Source organism: Lynx rufus, unplaced genomic scaffold (genome assembly GCF_022079265.1).
Source record: "Lynx rufus isolate CCGP_SWC_20201006 ecotype Redwood Valley unplaced genomic scaffold, mLynRuf1.p SCAF_26, whole genome shotgun sequence".
In the NCBI taxonomy this organism is placed as follows: Eukaryota; Metazoa; Chordata; class Mammalia; order Carnivora; family Felidae; genus Lynx; species Lynx rufus.
The window spans coordinates 3,264,843-3,279,572 of NW_025814841.1; the positions used below are offsets into that span (position 1 = coordinate 3,264,843).

The 14,730-nt window shown below is 44.7% G+C and overlaps 1 protein-coding gene across 3 annotated transcripts; it reads right to left on the reverse strand.

Annotated features, from left to right (window-relative positions):
* Positions 1–380: 380 nt before the first annotated feature.
* Positions 381–12,147, reverse strand: DCSTAMP (dendrocyte expressed seven transmembrane protein). 3 transcript variants are annotated; one of them, XM_047089029.1, is made up of 4 exons: positions 11,990–12,065; positions 8,481–9,522; positions 3,526–3,834; positions 381–2,038 (listed from the first exon to the last, which is right to left on the reverse strand). In XM_047089029.1, the coding sequence occupies exons 2-4, from the start codon at positions 9,507–9,509 to the stop codon at positions 1,964–1,966; spliced, it is 1,413 nt and encodes a 470-aa protein (XP_046944985.1). In that variant the 5' UTR covers positions 9,510–9,522; positions 11,990–12,065; the 3' UTR covers positions 381–1,963. The 3 variants fall into 3 exon arrangements, 2 of the variants coding, with proteins under 2 accessions (XP_046944985.1, XP_046944984.1); XM_047089028.1 differs by lacking the exon at positions 381–2,038 and having other exon boundaries at positions 3,451–3,834; positions 11,990–12,147; XR_006963984.1 differs by lacking the exons at positions 381–2,038; positions 3,526–3,834; positions 8,481–9,522 and adding an exon at positions 10,999–11,444 and having other exon boundaries at positions 11,990–12,073.
* Positions 12,148–14,730: the final 2,583 nt, after the last annotated feature.

Consider the following 14,730-nt stretch of genomic DNA (forward strand, 5'->3'; position numbering starts at 1 on the left):
AAGGGGAAAAATAGTTACAAACAAACAGGGAGGGAGGCAAACCATAAGAGACTTTTAAATACAGAGAACAAACTGAGTGTTGATGGGGGTTGGGAGGGAGGGGAAAGTGGGTGATGGGCATTGAGGGGGCACTTGTTGGGATGAACACTGGGTGTTGTATGTAAGTCCATTTGACAACAAATCATATTTAAAAAAAATAAAAAAACATAAATAAACATAAAATAAAATAATGAAGATTAAAAAAATAATACATAGCATCTCCATTTAACTGTGAAAGAAAGAAAGAAAGAAAGAAAGAAAGAAAGAAAGAAAAAAAGAAAGAAAAGAAAGAAAGAAGAAAGAAAGAAAGAAAAAGAAAGAAAGAAAGAATAAATACCTGCTCTGGTGCCCGAAACAAAGTTTAGGCTTTGAAAAAAATGTTTCTTCCTAAGGATAGTGTGGAATTCCAGTGAAGAAATATAGAAGATATTATGAAAAAAGAAAATCACTGTTTGGCCACACCATGGTTCTGCATCGACAGATGCTAACAATATATGATGAGAAACAGGATGTTTGCATAGCCTAAGTATTTCCCCACAGTATACTTATTAATTACAAAGGGGAAAACAGTAATTTTACCATGGAAAAATCTGGCAGACTTCATCTTAACTAAACGATGAAAGGTAATCTCATCAGTAATGAGACATGTCAACACCATGTGCTCCCTGGTACAAGGGGACACCGAGGAGACCACATCATGACTTCTGTAGTGCTCTTGCTGAAAATACATTATCTGGAGAAAGTATACAAGGAAACATCAGCAAACCCAAGTCAAACGTTTTTCAAAATTACTGGCCAATACTTTTTAAAAGTGCCGAGGTCATAAAAGAAAAAGACTGAAGAACTGTCCCTGACTGGAGGAGACTAAGAAGCTAAATGCACTGTGGGAGCTTGTATTGAATCAGGGACCAGAAAAGGAATATTAGTGGGACAACTGGCATGAACTCAATAAGTTCTGCACATTATCCATTTTTTTTCAAGATTGTTTACCAAATTTGTATAATCACACTACACTTCTATAAGATGTTAACACTGGGGATGATGGATGAAGGTAAATGGAACTCTACTATTTTGCAACTTTTCGGTAAGTCTGAAAAGTTTTCAAAATAAAAGCTTTCAAGATAATGGAATCAATATTTCAGGAGGTTTTTTTTTTCCCTCATGGGTGTTTGGAGTTTAGGGGAAATAGGCCTCTATATGCTGTATAGTCTACATTGAGCGTGGGAGAAAGTGGCTCAAGATGGGCAATTTAACAAGTATTTCCTGTGATTTGGAAACATGTGCTCCTGAGGCAACACTGTCATAAATACCAGATAGAGGATTTGGTAGAAGAGGGGAAAAAAACAAGTGATCCAGGAAAGAAGAGGGTAGGAGCCCAGGTAGTGGTAAGGAGAAATTAGGAGCTGCTAGAGATGGGTTTCAAAAAAAAGGATTTGTTTTTTGGATAGGAACAGGGGAAAGGGAGATAGTTCTGTGTATAGTGAATAGCTATGAGAGATATTTAAAAGGGCAGAGAAGGGACAGAAGAGGTTAAAGATATTTTCCCGGCATTATATGTGTTATGTTCTCCTTGGCATTTGCCTATAAGTCAGCAGTAGAGATATTGATTTTTTTCTGATTTTTGTTCTGTGGTTTTTTTTTCTTTGAATATTACTCCATGCTAAGACTCATCCTCCAGGGGTCTGGTTATAATTCTGTTACACCGTGACATCGTCCAAATCATGTGCTTTGTTTGGAAGACAGATGACAAAGCCATTAGCCTGGTAGCCCTTCGGCCTTATGAAGAAAAGTGGTTTGGTCCGTAAACTCAAACACCCGAGGAATCACGCAACACAGTTCTCTGCTGTTGGGCAAAAATAGGGACCATCAGCAGACCTGAGGAGAATTGCTGGAGCAGTGTGGCTGAGGAGCTGCTTGGAGTCTCTCATGGATTGTCTTCACCTGCAATGCCCATTGGTTTCTTCCTGATCATTTTCAGGACTGGAAGCCAGAAGTGAATCTGAAGAGACAAAAAGATCGATGAATGAGCATTAGAGTCATTTCAGATGCCTGTGACATAAACTTCTCATTGTGGGCTGCTGGCATCAGAAAAACATGCAAAAGACTTGGAAATGGCCAAGGGCGCCTACGTGGCTCAGTCGGTTAAGCGTTTGACTCTTGGTGTCGGCTCAAGTTATGATCTCACCGCTTTGTGGGTTTGAGTCCCACACTGGGCTCTGTGCTGGCAGCGCAGAGCCTGCTTGGGATTCTCTCTCTCTCCCTCTCTCTCTGCCCCTCTCACACTTGGGCTGTCTCTGTCTCTCTCAAAATAAATCAATAAACTTACCCAAAAAATAAAGAAATAAAATGGTCTTGTGCCATTATAAAAAGGAGAAAAAAAAGAGACTTGGAAATGGCCAGAAACTTATCCTTGTGGGTTACCTTAGCCTTTCATTGTTTCTAAGCCATTTCCCCATTCCCAGCTGTCGGGAGCTGATAGCAACAATGGGAATGATTCTTGTCCACGGACACGTGAAATAACTTTCACCCTGTAAAGTGCAATTAATCCTCCCATCCACTTTGTGGAAGAAGCCAGTTTTGCATCTAGTAAGCACATTCATTTGGGTATTCCTGGTGGCATATATATATATATATATGTGTGTGTGTGTATGTGTGTGTGTGCTTTGAACTGTTCTTTGAATTGGTTGGAATTTCTTACCGTCTCTTCATTAATAAGTTAAATAAAATCTTCGATGAGCATTCATTTTATGTGTAGGAAGTCATTATCATATCTATGCATAAATATACATATATGTTATACCTATAGAAATCCTCTTCATCATATGTACATCATACATATACTTTAATGCTGGAGCACGAACAAATTCTTTGAAGTTTACCAAGCTGTAGTAGATAGTTCCCTCTGTTATTTATTTGTCCTCGACGTGATAAATCGCTCTTACTGGGTACGGTCCTTTAATAATAATTGCAGAGGGCCTTCCCAGTAGCCTCTCTACCTTGTGGCTGACTGTACCTACTTGAAATCAGCGTTGGGGTGCCTGGGTGGCTCAGTCGGTTAAGTGGCCGACTTCGGCTCAGGTCATGATCTCGCGGTCCGTGAGTTCGAGCCCCGCGTCGGGCTCTGTGCTGACAGCTCAGAGCCTGGACCCTGTTTCAGATTCTGTGTCTCCCTCTCTCTGACCCTCCCCCGTTCATGCTCTGTCTCTCTCTGTCTGAAAAATAAAGGTTAAAAAAAATTAAAAAATAAAAAAAAAAAAGGAATCAGCGTTTTGAGAAATATCTTGCAGACCCATCTGGCCCACTCAAAAGCACGAAGCAAAGAGCCTTAGCCACACATATCTATTAATTTTCTCCCCCTGGTGTCCTATCTATTGCTAGGGGTGTGAACCCTAACATGAAATTGAAGAGTGCTTTGCAAGTCCACTGGCCCTTCAAACCCAAAGTCTCCTTCATTACAGATTACATCGCCATCTTGGCTTGCCTTGCCTTTGTAAAGTAGAGATTCTGTTTACTGTTTCCTCCTCCCAGTGCCTGCTTTGCTCTCTTCTTCAGGAGCTTCACATGCAGGTGCCGGACGCGCTCCGTCTGCACGGTGGGGTAGAAGGACGCGGACACCAGGATTTTAAGCTGCGTCAGGATGGAGGACAGCAGTCCCAGCACCACTAGTATCACAAGAATAATGCTGAGAGGAACCCAGGTCTTAGACAGAAGGAGCTTTGGCTCGGGGATGCAGGTGGGTTCAAACAGAGATATGTTAAAGGAAGAGTCATGTATGATGTCTTGAGTTCCTTGCTCCTAAAAATGAAAGAATAAGACCCTTAAGATCTATGCCATTTTTGCCCTCAGTCCTTGTCTTGCTCAATCCTGCCCTGCAATGCATAGCATTTAGCGTGAACCATGCAGGGACTTGGACTGGAGCAGCTCCTTTTGTGTGCTAGGGTGGGAGCAAAGACAAGGGCCGAGTGTTCTTTGGAGCGGTTGCAGTGTTTTTCTAAAGCAGGTTTGTGGAAATATAGATTTCCTTGAGAGAAAACGTATCAGATAAGTTTGTCTACTCTGTCCTTTCTTTGGAGAGTCAGGATCCCCATGAGGCTGTTGTAGTCTCTGAGAAGAAGGCGGAGAAATCCATTTCACTTCAGCCAACACTTCTCCTCACACATTTGACCACATAACCCAGTTTTATGGAACACCTGTTTCTACACGCTAGGAAACGTGGGACTGATGAAAGATGTTTTTAGCTTAACTGCAGGAGCCTTTTTTTTTTTTTTTGGAGCGTAGCCCCTTAAGACCCCACCATGTCCTCCCCATCTTGATAAATACCCCGACGGCAGACCACGAGGTCACAAAGATGCAGAAGCATTAAATTATGTTCTAAATCAACCTTCTAGACATTGGGGGCAGGGAATTATTCTTAGCGTAAGAATACTAAGAATAGTATTTGCTGAAGGTGGCTTTAAACCCTTTGTGTAGAGGTCTCAGACAGGACATTGTCTCATCTCTGCTGGATGCTAGGGGGGGAATGTGTTCCTTTCTGCTTGAAGGCAAGAGTACAAACCAGTTGCCCTCAGTGGACTGACAACAGAGGGCAAAAGATGACATTGTGCCGCCCAGCCAAGCCACCAGCAAAAGTGTGTGCTGATTCAGCACTTTGTTTTCCCTGACCTGAGAAAGTCACTTAACCTCTCGGTGGATTTGTTTTCTAATTTGGTAAAACAGGAATTAATGGAGCAGATCCTGCCCATGAATAAACTACTCCCAGTGTAAATTAAGCACCTTGGGGATGGAGCGTTAACCTTACAAACTGGAGTACTTAGTAAGCTATTATCACTGCAGCACCCCAGAGCTGGGGGGGCAGGGGCAGGCAGGAAGAGGGAAACGACTTCTCCAAAAGAACACAACCACACCTAGAGAACAGAGTGCACCTTGAGCTGTCCCAGTGCCTGTGAAGACTCTGGAAACTTCAAACCTGGGGCGTCTCTGTAGATGTCAAGTCAAATCTGTAATTTCTCCACCACTGTGCCTAAGCAAGGAAAATGTTGCCTTTCATTTTCTCTTATTAAAAAGACAGTTCACCTACAATTAAATATAGAGATTTCAGTCCCCAGAGCAAGGCATGTGCTCTTTTTAATACTAGTGAAGAAACAAACACATCTTGTGAGTCAGTGATGAGAAATCCTGCAATAAGAAAGCAGCGGGTGTCCGGTCTTGGAAGAAGTTACTTAATCTAGGAATCTAACTGGGGATTTTGCATTTGGGAGTCAGGGCTTCATAAAGATTGAGTCAACATTTTTGTACAGGGTTGGTGGAGGGTAATGTGGAAGACAAATGAATTCTCTCAAAATGCTGAGCAATATGCTAAATGGTACCCTGATGTTTTAAAATGTGTTTACCTCTCATAAGTACACAATTTGCCAAGACAGCGTTGAGTAATGGACCGAGGATCCGCTCTGGTATCAGACAGTCCTGAGAAGCTAATGCAGACAAATGCTGTGCACAATACGTGCTCAATAAGTTAACAATGCTGGCTACTTTTACTTACGATGCCCACCCATCCAGCTAGCTCCCTTTGGGTCATTTCCCTTCTTTCTTCTCTACTTAAAAGACTTATTTAAAATCATATGAAAGTGGGAGAGAAATATTGGCAAAACCCTGAGGTGATGTTTCTCTTCCTGCTCAACCTGCAGCAACAGAGGGACCCACGGCCACCAAGGGCATCCTGGGATAAGGGCAGGACACTACAGGTCCCTGGAGCCAGCGGCTGATGGCAGTCTCCCAGGCACGGCAGGAGAGAGTTTGCAAGGAGCCCCCACAGCAGTCTCGTACCCACACCTGCCCCAGCACCCACCGCCCTGCTGTCGCTATGCGAGAGGGCGGCGGCCTCCCCCACCAGGATGTGAGTGTGCAATGGCAGCTGGCAAAGCTTAGACATCTTTGCATCTCCAGTACCCTGTGATGCCCAAAAATGTATTTGTCAGGACATTGTCATTGGAAAGCTTCTGGGCTTTTTTTGGAAGGCAGAACTTGCCTTTTTCTCATTCTGTCTAAAATGGTGAGAATTCACAAAGCAGGCATGGGTATCGGCTGAGGGAGAAATGTGAGAGAGAAGCAAAAAGAGAAGGGAGGAGAGGAAGAACCGAGCAAGGAAAAAAGACAAAGGGGAATGGGCTCGGGGAGGGGAAGGGAGAGACCCTTTTCCCTGCCACCCCCAGGATTAAGCACGTCTGAAGAGTTAGTTTAGCTTTCACTGGAGACACCGCTTCCATTATTCCCCCTGCTCCAGATATCTAGAGCAACAGAGATCTTGTAATTAACTGAATTCTTCAGGGGCAGCAGAATGCTCAGGGTAATCAACTCTGAGAAGCAGCCCAGGATTAGAGGGGGCGGAGTCGACCTACCTGCTGAGCCAGAGGAAGCTGGGAAGAAAAGTGTGGATGCTACCAGAAGACCCCAGTTCCCGAGATAAAGAGAGCCCGTGGAAGAGTGGGGCTTCAAAGGAGGCCTTGCAGGCATCCTTTCTGCCGTTTCCTTCTAAGATTTCTGGGACTGTAGCTTGACCAAAAACAAGGGAAAATCAGACATGTGCAGACAGCTATTGGTGTTTTCACTAGCCCAGGCTGGCGCACTCTACCCCACCATGAGCAACACTCACGCCCACATACACACACTCACACACGCATGTACACACGCATACATGCACATAAACACGCATGTCCCACCTAGCTCAGCTTCACAACCTCTGGGTTTAGAAAAAATCAAGACAATGTCTGACAATACCCACATCCTCTGACATGCCCACATAATCACAAACTTCCCCACAGAAAAATGGAAAAGAAAAAAGGTGGGAGGCACAAAACTCATGGTCTTCTTGCTTGGGACACAGCTGCCAAGAGGAACAAGAACGAAGGAGAGAAAGGCAGATTCCCTGAGGCTCAGGGGGCACCAGCTCAGAGAAACACACTATCTTGACCAATTAAGATTGTCATAGATCCATCCAATGGCTTTCAGCTCCCTTCTTTTGGGCGGAGTTTAGAACAGTGGTTCTCAATCTTGGCCGCACGTCAGAACTACTTGGAGAGTTTTTAAAAATCCCTCACCCAGGCCTCACCCCAATCCACTTCAATCTGATTCCTGGGTGTTTGTTGGCTTGTTCAGGTCCACAGTGAAGGCACCGTGTGGCTATGGCAGATAATCACTGACTTAGAAGGTCCTTGCTTTTGGCACCTGCACCAAATTTTCTCGAAATATGGTCTCTATAGACCACCTACTTTGAAATCCCATGGAGTGTTTATTAAAAGTACTCTCCCTGGGACACTTGGGCGGCTCAAGCATCTGACCCTTGATTTCGGCTCAGGTCACACTTAATGTTGAGAACCACTGGCCTAAAAAACCAAGGTAGCTCTTTTCTTTTCTTTTCTTTTCTTTTCTTTTCTTTTCTTTTCTTTTCTAGGGGGTATTATCATATACTAGCACCAGCCATAATATCTGGTCACTTAGGAGCCCATTTTTCAGCGACCATCCTCTTAAATGTTCTGCTGATGCATTGACAGGCCTCCTATATTGCATACGGACTCAAGATGCAAAGAAAAGAAGTTCTCATTCACAGAAGTTGCTCAAAGTCTACCTGCACAGGTCCAAGGGAGAGAGGAAGACAGACTCTAGGTTCATGCCAGGTACTCTTGCTTGAGAACCAACTTTACGTCCCATATCAGAGACACCTATTCTCCCATTTCAGTGTTTGCTAACTATAGAAAGCTAAAAAATTCCCTCTCTCCAGAGATATAAGATCCTAAGGCCTGAAACCTATACATGTTACTTTATTTGGAAAAAAAAGGACGTTGCAGTAGTGACCAAGATAAAGATCTCGAGATGGAGAATTTACCCTGATTATCTCAGTGAGCCTTAACACAATCACATTCATCCTTTAAGAGGAAAGCAGAGAGAGATTTTACATACACAGAGAAGACAATGTGAAGACATAAGTGAAGATGGGGGTTGCAGCCACAGCCAAGAAAAGCCAACAAGCCACCAGACGCTGTAAGAAGCAAGAAGTAGATTCTTCCCTAGAGTCCAAAGTGATTGTGGCCCTGCTCGCACTTAATTTCAGCTCAGTGGTACTGATTTTGGACTTGTTACCCCCAGAACTATAAGAGAATGAATTTTTGTTCTTTCAAACCACCCAGTTTGGGTCAATTTGTTAGAGCAGCCACAGGAAACTAAAATGGTGACCAAAGATTTTCAGGATGACATCATACTCTAACAACAGGATTTCAAGTCAACTTAACCAACAATTGTTGGGCTCCTTCTACATGCCAGACGCTGTGCCATCATGGGAATCCCAAGGTGAATAAGGCAGTGCCCTGCTCTGGGACGTTCATGATCTTTTTCAAGGCAAGCCAGCAAATAGCCGGGACGCATCGCAAGAAGCACCTGTGAACGCTTACCTCTCTGTGCAGTTTCAGGTGGACCTCCAGCCCTGGCAAGCCTTGGAAATGTTTGCCCACTGAGAAAATGAGCTGATACAGAAGATAATCTATGGCTGCAAACAGCACCCAGATGTAGAGGTGGGTAAGAATGGGGAGGAAAAACAGCCCCAGGTTCTTCCTCTCTTTAGGAGACGGCCAGAAAGATGGGATGACAACGTGTTTCTTCCTTTCCTTCTTATTCAGTGGGAGGACACAGGGCCTCTGTAGTTGCCTCTCCATTTCATCGAACCGAACAAATTGTTTAGTGATGAAGATATTTTCAAACTTCCAACCACAAGGGTCCAAAAATCGCTTCATGAAGAGGCCAGTGCCAAGTAGCACCAGCAAAAGCCCTGCTAGGGCAAGGAGCTGCCGTCCCAGGGAGGACAATACCTCTGTTGCCGTCACCATCTGGTACAAGACACCCAGGACTTGGCCTTTGGTGTCATTTAGCTGTGCCTCCAGGGCTTGGCTGGGACTGAAAAGAGAGACTGCCAGAGTCTGGTTCCAAGAAATAAGGTCATCAAATAGACTTAGGTGAGTGGCAAGGCCATAAATCCACTGAATGGCTTCAATATATTTTTTCAAAAGTGGAAAATGTATGGAAAAGCTCTTGGCCCTTAGGTTGCAAGTCATACTGTCCAGGAGACCTTTGAAGTTATGAAAAATATTTTCCACATGTCCTAAGATTACTATCCCTGTGCCAGCTGCAATCAAAGCATTCCTGCCCTCCCTCAGGCCACAGGAAAGGAAGAAGAGGAGAACAAAACATCGTGCATGCTTGGAGCAGCAAAGCAGAACACAAGTGACCATCCAGGAGGAGCTAAAGGCTATGACTGTGGACAGACACCCAGAAAAGGCCATGGAAAAGAGGCCCACTGAAATGAGAGCAACAAAAGAGCACACTCCCAAATGTTGGATAAAGTCCATCCATCCAGGGCTTCTTGGAGACACATACATCCCCCAGAGACCTAGGAAGATATCAGCGCCTGAGGTAAAGACACCCATGCTCCTTGTGTCCCTGGAAATAAAAAAGAAACCAGGGTCAGGCACTGCTTTTGAATGTCCTCTGTCACTGTGTAAAGGACATGGGGGTAGATTGGTTGCAAAAAATGGCCATAATTCTTTACCCATCTCTACCTCCACACCCCCACCACCACCCCCTTTTTTAAAGTAGGCTTCACGCCCAGTGAAGAGCCAACACAGAGCCCAATGTGGGGTTTGAACTTATAACCCTGAGATCAGGACCTGAGCTGAGATCGAGGGTCAGATGCTTAACCAACAGAGCCACCTAGGCACCCCTCCTCATCCCTTTAAATGCCACTTTACAGCTTCTCCCGTCAAGAGGTGGGAGAAACAGAATCCAATAAGAGGTGGGTGGGTCTATTTCTCCAGCCCTTGAATTTAGAATGGCTTTGTGATGTCTTTGATCCATAGAACGCAGCAGAAGTGACAGTGTGCCAGTCCTGAGTCTATGATCCACTTCTTCTCCCTTGGAACCTTACTACTGACTTTTTAACAGGTCCAAGTATGTTAGTCTCCTGCAACAAATTGCCACAAGCTTAGTGGTTTATAGAAACACATATTTATTCTCTTACAGTTCTGCAAGTCAGAAGTCTAAAATGAGTCCAGAGAGCTCTGTTCCTTCTGGAGGCTCCAGGGAAGAATCCATTTCTCACTTTCTCCAGCATCTGGAAGCTCTTGGACTCTCCTCCATTTCAAAGCCAGCAATGTTGCACCTTCTTTCCTCTCAGACCTCTGTTGCCATCCTTATATCTTTTGGGACTCTGATTCTCTTGCCTCCCTTTAGAAGGATCCCTGTGATTATATATTGGGCCCACCCAGATGAACCTGGATCATCTCCCCATCTCAAGGTCCTTAGCTTAATCCCATATGTAGAGACCCTATCACTATGTAAAATAACATATTAACAGGCTCTGGGCCTTAGGACATGGACAGCTTGGGTGTGGGGGGACGTGAATGAGCCTATCTCACCAGATTTGGCTCTAACCAATAGCCAGCCAATAGCCAATCAACTGCCCAACACCTGAAGGGGGCCCTCCTAGACCAGCCAGTCACCAGGCAGCCCATCAGCTGAGCACAGCCACTTGAGTAGTAATAAATGCTTATTTATCTTAAGTCACCGAATTCTGTGCTGCTTTCTTAGGCACTGGTTGTGAGTTGATAAAAACAGCAATACTGTATCATGGATCTTAAGAATTGAAATAAACCCGGGGCGCCTGGGTGGCGCAGTCGGTTAAGCGTCCGACTTCAGCCAGGTCACGATCTCACGGTCCGTGAGTTCGAGCCCCGCATCGGGCTCTGGGCTGACGGCTCAGAGCCTGGAGCCTGTTTCCGATTCTGTGTCTCCCTCTCTCTCTGCCCCTTCCCCGTTCATGCTCTGTCTCTCTCTGTCCCAAAAATAAATAAACGTTGAAAAAAAAAATTAAAAAAAAAAAAAAAAAAAGAAAAAAAAAAGAATTGAAATAAACCCTAGGCTGATGAATAAGCTAAAATTTCAACACATTGCATTATGTAAGATCACTTTTTGATAGTCATCTATTTTTTTCTGCCCTGATCTTGCAGACCAGAAAGCGTACCAAGGGCACCCAAACCTAAATGAGGCACCGGACTGAAGCCATTGTGTCTCTGCCTGTAACGAACGGTTGTGTCTTACCCGCACCCTCCAGCCCGCCCTTACCCTCTGAGGACAGTTGCTCTCTGAGAATCTTGCAAGGGAAATAAGAATGTTTTGTCACTGAACGAATCACCTTTTCTTTATTCCCAGATCTGGCAGGATTAAAATGAAGGTGCTAATGAGCCTGCTTCCATCCTGTCAGTCATGCATCTTTAGGTCTGTGATGCACTCAGACGGTCTTGGGTTCATTTGGAATGATATAAAATCAATTTGAGACGTTTCTTTCTTGATTGGCATGAAAGTATCTAAAAAGAGCATACGGTATGTGTGGGATTTCAAAGATGATATTGATCAGTTTTTAAACACTGTCAAATAAGGGCACCTGGGTGGCTCAGTTAAGCATCTGACTCTTGATTTCGGCTCAGGTCACGATCTCATGATCATGAGATTGAGCCCCGAATTCAGCTCTGCACTGATGGTGTGGGGCCTGCTTGGAATTGTCTCTCTCTCTCTCTCTCTCTCTCTCTCTCCCCTTCTCTGTCCCTCCGCAATTTATGCATGTGTGCACGTGCTCTCTCTCTCTCTCTCAAAATAATAAGTAAACTTAAAAAAAAAAAAAAAACCAAACCACATCCCTTCTCACATCAGATAAGCTGGGGCTGGATTTCTGGAATAGCTGGACAATGTTTGAGCCGGGATTATACTCAGTGTGTGAGAGGTGCCCAGGCATTGGCTAGTGGGCATGAACCGAACAATTCAAGGAAAAGGAACGATTCTTTTTGTGTTCAGGCTGAATGAAGTTGATGAAGAGTGGAAATGAGATGGACAAAGAGGCAAGTTAGGAACAAACCTGTGGATGTTTCTCCTACAATAATGTAGAGGGCGTATGGCTCCCGTCACGTGAGGGGAAACGCTTGGCACAGAAAAGAGACCTGGAGAGAAATGAAGTGTTGAAGAAGGGTGAATACCATGTGGGACCGGCCTTTTTAGAGATTCAGAATCCCACATAAGAGGATATTCTTACCCCGTCCAGAGGGGAATTGGAATAGCCGTTAGAACAGGGACTAGCAAAAGGACGGAGGTCTTTCCTCCTGCATGCTTGCCTCCTTTCAGATTTGGAAGCTGGTTTGGAGGCTGGTCGTTCTTCCATGCACTGACCCCTCTCCTACTCTGTTTTGACCCCTGGAAATCACCAAAGGGCTCCTGTGCCCCCGAACCTTCCCCAGCACTGCCAGCCAGAGTCAGCTGCCTTGTGGGCTGGACGGGAGGACAGCTGCTGTCAGCGGTGAGCAGGTGGGCAGGACACGATGCATCAGAGCAGGTCGGAAGTGCTGTCCCTCCTCCCAGCCATGTCCCTGTTCACTTTCTTTGCCATAGCTTTGGGTTTGACCCCCAAACCTTTATTTGTCTAAATGATCCACTAACAGGGATTAACGGCCCATTCTGTTCACTTTATGTAGAGCATCTCTCTCCCTGAAGCCCCCAAAGACAAATGCTCTTTGCATTTCACACAGAAGCTGAGGCTCAGAGGCTTGCGGAAATCCGAGCCTCAGAGCGCCCAGAGAGTCGGTGGTGGGGTCCAGACCTGCTCTCCCTGCCTCCCGGTCCAGCTCCCTGCGCCCCGCGCCATGGCCAGGTTCCATGACTCCAGCTTATGTGACAGGACACTCAGCTCATTGTGTGTCTGCTGGAAAAGCATGACATGTTCTGCCAGTGACGTCATGGTTAAGAGTTGACCTGTGTATCACAAACCCATTTCTACCTGCTCGCTTCTCCCCCTGCCAAAGATAGTTGGCCCTGTAAGGCTGCGTCTCGATTCAGCAGGTTTTTCTCTCAAGCAAATCAGAAATCCCAGCTGTTTTGGCTTTTTTTTTCTAATATGCTTCGTGAGGCACCCTTCTCCTGGCTTCCTAAAAAATTAATAATGTGTATTTTGGATTCATATTTCCCTTCTCTCGTCTTCATTCTTGCACAGTGTGTTCCTAATACAGATATTTCTCTGACAGTAAGAAACAGATTTACAGACACATTAAAAGTTTAACATTGGGCGATACAAACTAATAACAATTAAATAAGATATACAGCTGCAATTTTGTCCTGTAAGAGGCACATGTTTTCTTAATGAGCAACAGATTTAATATTATCCTCCTTATTTTTGTACCGAAAACAGCACATCACCAAAAGACACCAAAACTTTCTGCAGTGAGAGGATTGAGTGTATCCTCTCTTATTTTATAGTTTAAGCCACAGACCTGGGCTTGGGACCACATGTCCAGAAGCTGGTGTCCAGTCTGCCCTTCCTGTCATTGTGGAACGTGGCCTTGATTTCTTCCCCAATCTGTTTCTCATTTTCCCTACTTGAATATCAGTTCCGCCTGAGCTCCTTTCTGGTGTAGTTGGACGAGGAGAGTTTTAGCAAGCCCCTTAAGACGACCAGGACAGAAAGTGCCCAGTAAATGCAGCCCATTTCTTGTTTTTTTTTTTTTGGCGGCCACAAAAAAAAAAAAAAAAAATGAGAACTTGAGAACTTCTATTCTCTGAAGGTCTTCAAGCAACAACTGAATGCCCCATAGCGACAGGAGTGGGATTGCACTGCCTTCCCAGCACTGCTGTTTCCATGGCTCCTTTAGAAGTCTCCTGATTTCCTTCCTCTTCTGCAGAGGTATGATTGTCCTGTTAAAGTTTCCTTGGATGGCCCCAATTCTTTCCTTTGAGGCGAATCTGGGAATCCAGATTTGGAGAAGTCAGTTGCTCCTTTCTTTCCCATAGACTTTGTCAAGCAGAGACCCAGATTCCTAAATTTCATTTTGAGAGCCAAAAGGAATCTTACAGATCAGGGCATCTTAAACTTGAGTCTATGATCACTGAGGCAGCCTTGTTACAATGCAGATTTTGGTTCTAAACATCTAGAATGGCACCTGAGACTTTGTCTTTCTGGCAAGTTCCCAGGTGGCTGATGCTGCTTATCTGAGGACAGGCACTGGGTAGCAAGCTCTTGAATTCTGCCCTGTCTGATAGCACTTTCTTTGACGAGGGAAATGTTCTGTATCTGTGCTGTCCAACACAGTCAGCACTAGCCATATGCGATGATTGAGCACTTGAAATAGAGCCAGTGTGACTGAGGAGTTGAATTTTTAACTTGATTTAATTTTAATAATTCAAATTTAAATAGTCCCGTGTCGCTGGTGTCATGGTACTGAAGGGCACAGCTCTAGATGATTGACACCTTGCCAGCTGATTTCCACAGATGAGGAAACAAAATCCAACGAGGCGAAGGGACTGGCTGAGGCTGTCCTGGCAATGGAGACAGAGCTGGGGGGGGGGGAGACCCCAGTTCTCCCCCACTTTTCCCATCACATCAGCATCTCACTTCTGACTCTTTGTGAACTCTGTTTCAAAATCCTTACCGGTGTTCCTGGGTAATGGAGTTAAAATTTCCCACATGCCAAAAAAGAAAAAAAAAAATTTTCCCATATACCAAGTTTGCCCTCAGGCACCCCAACATACATAAATAGAAAAGTGGACAAACTGTTGCTTGTGGCTCCCAGGCTTAGCAAAATAACAACAATAATAGGTAATGTCTCTCAATTT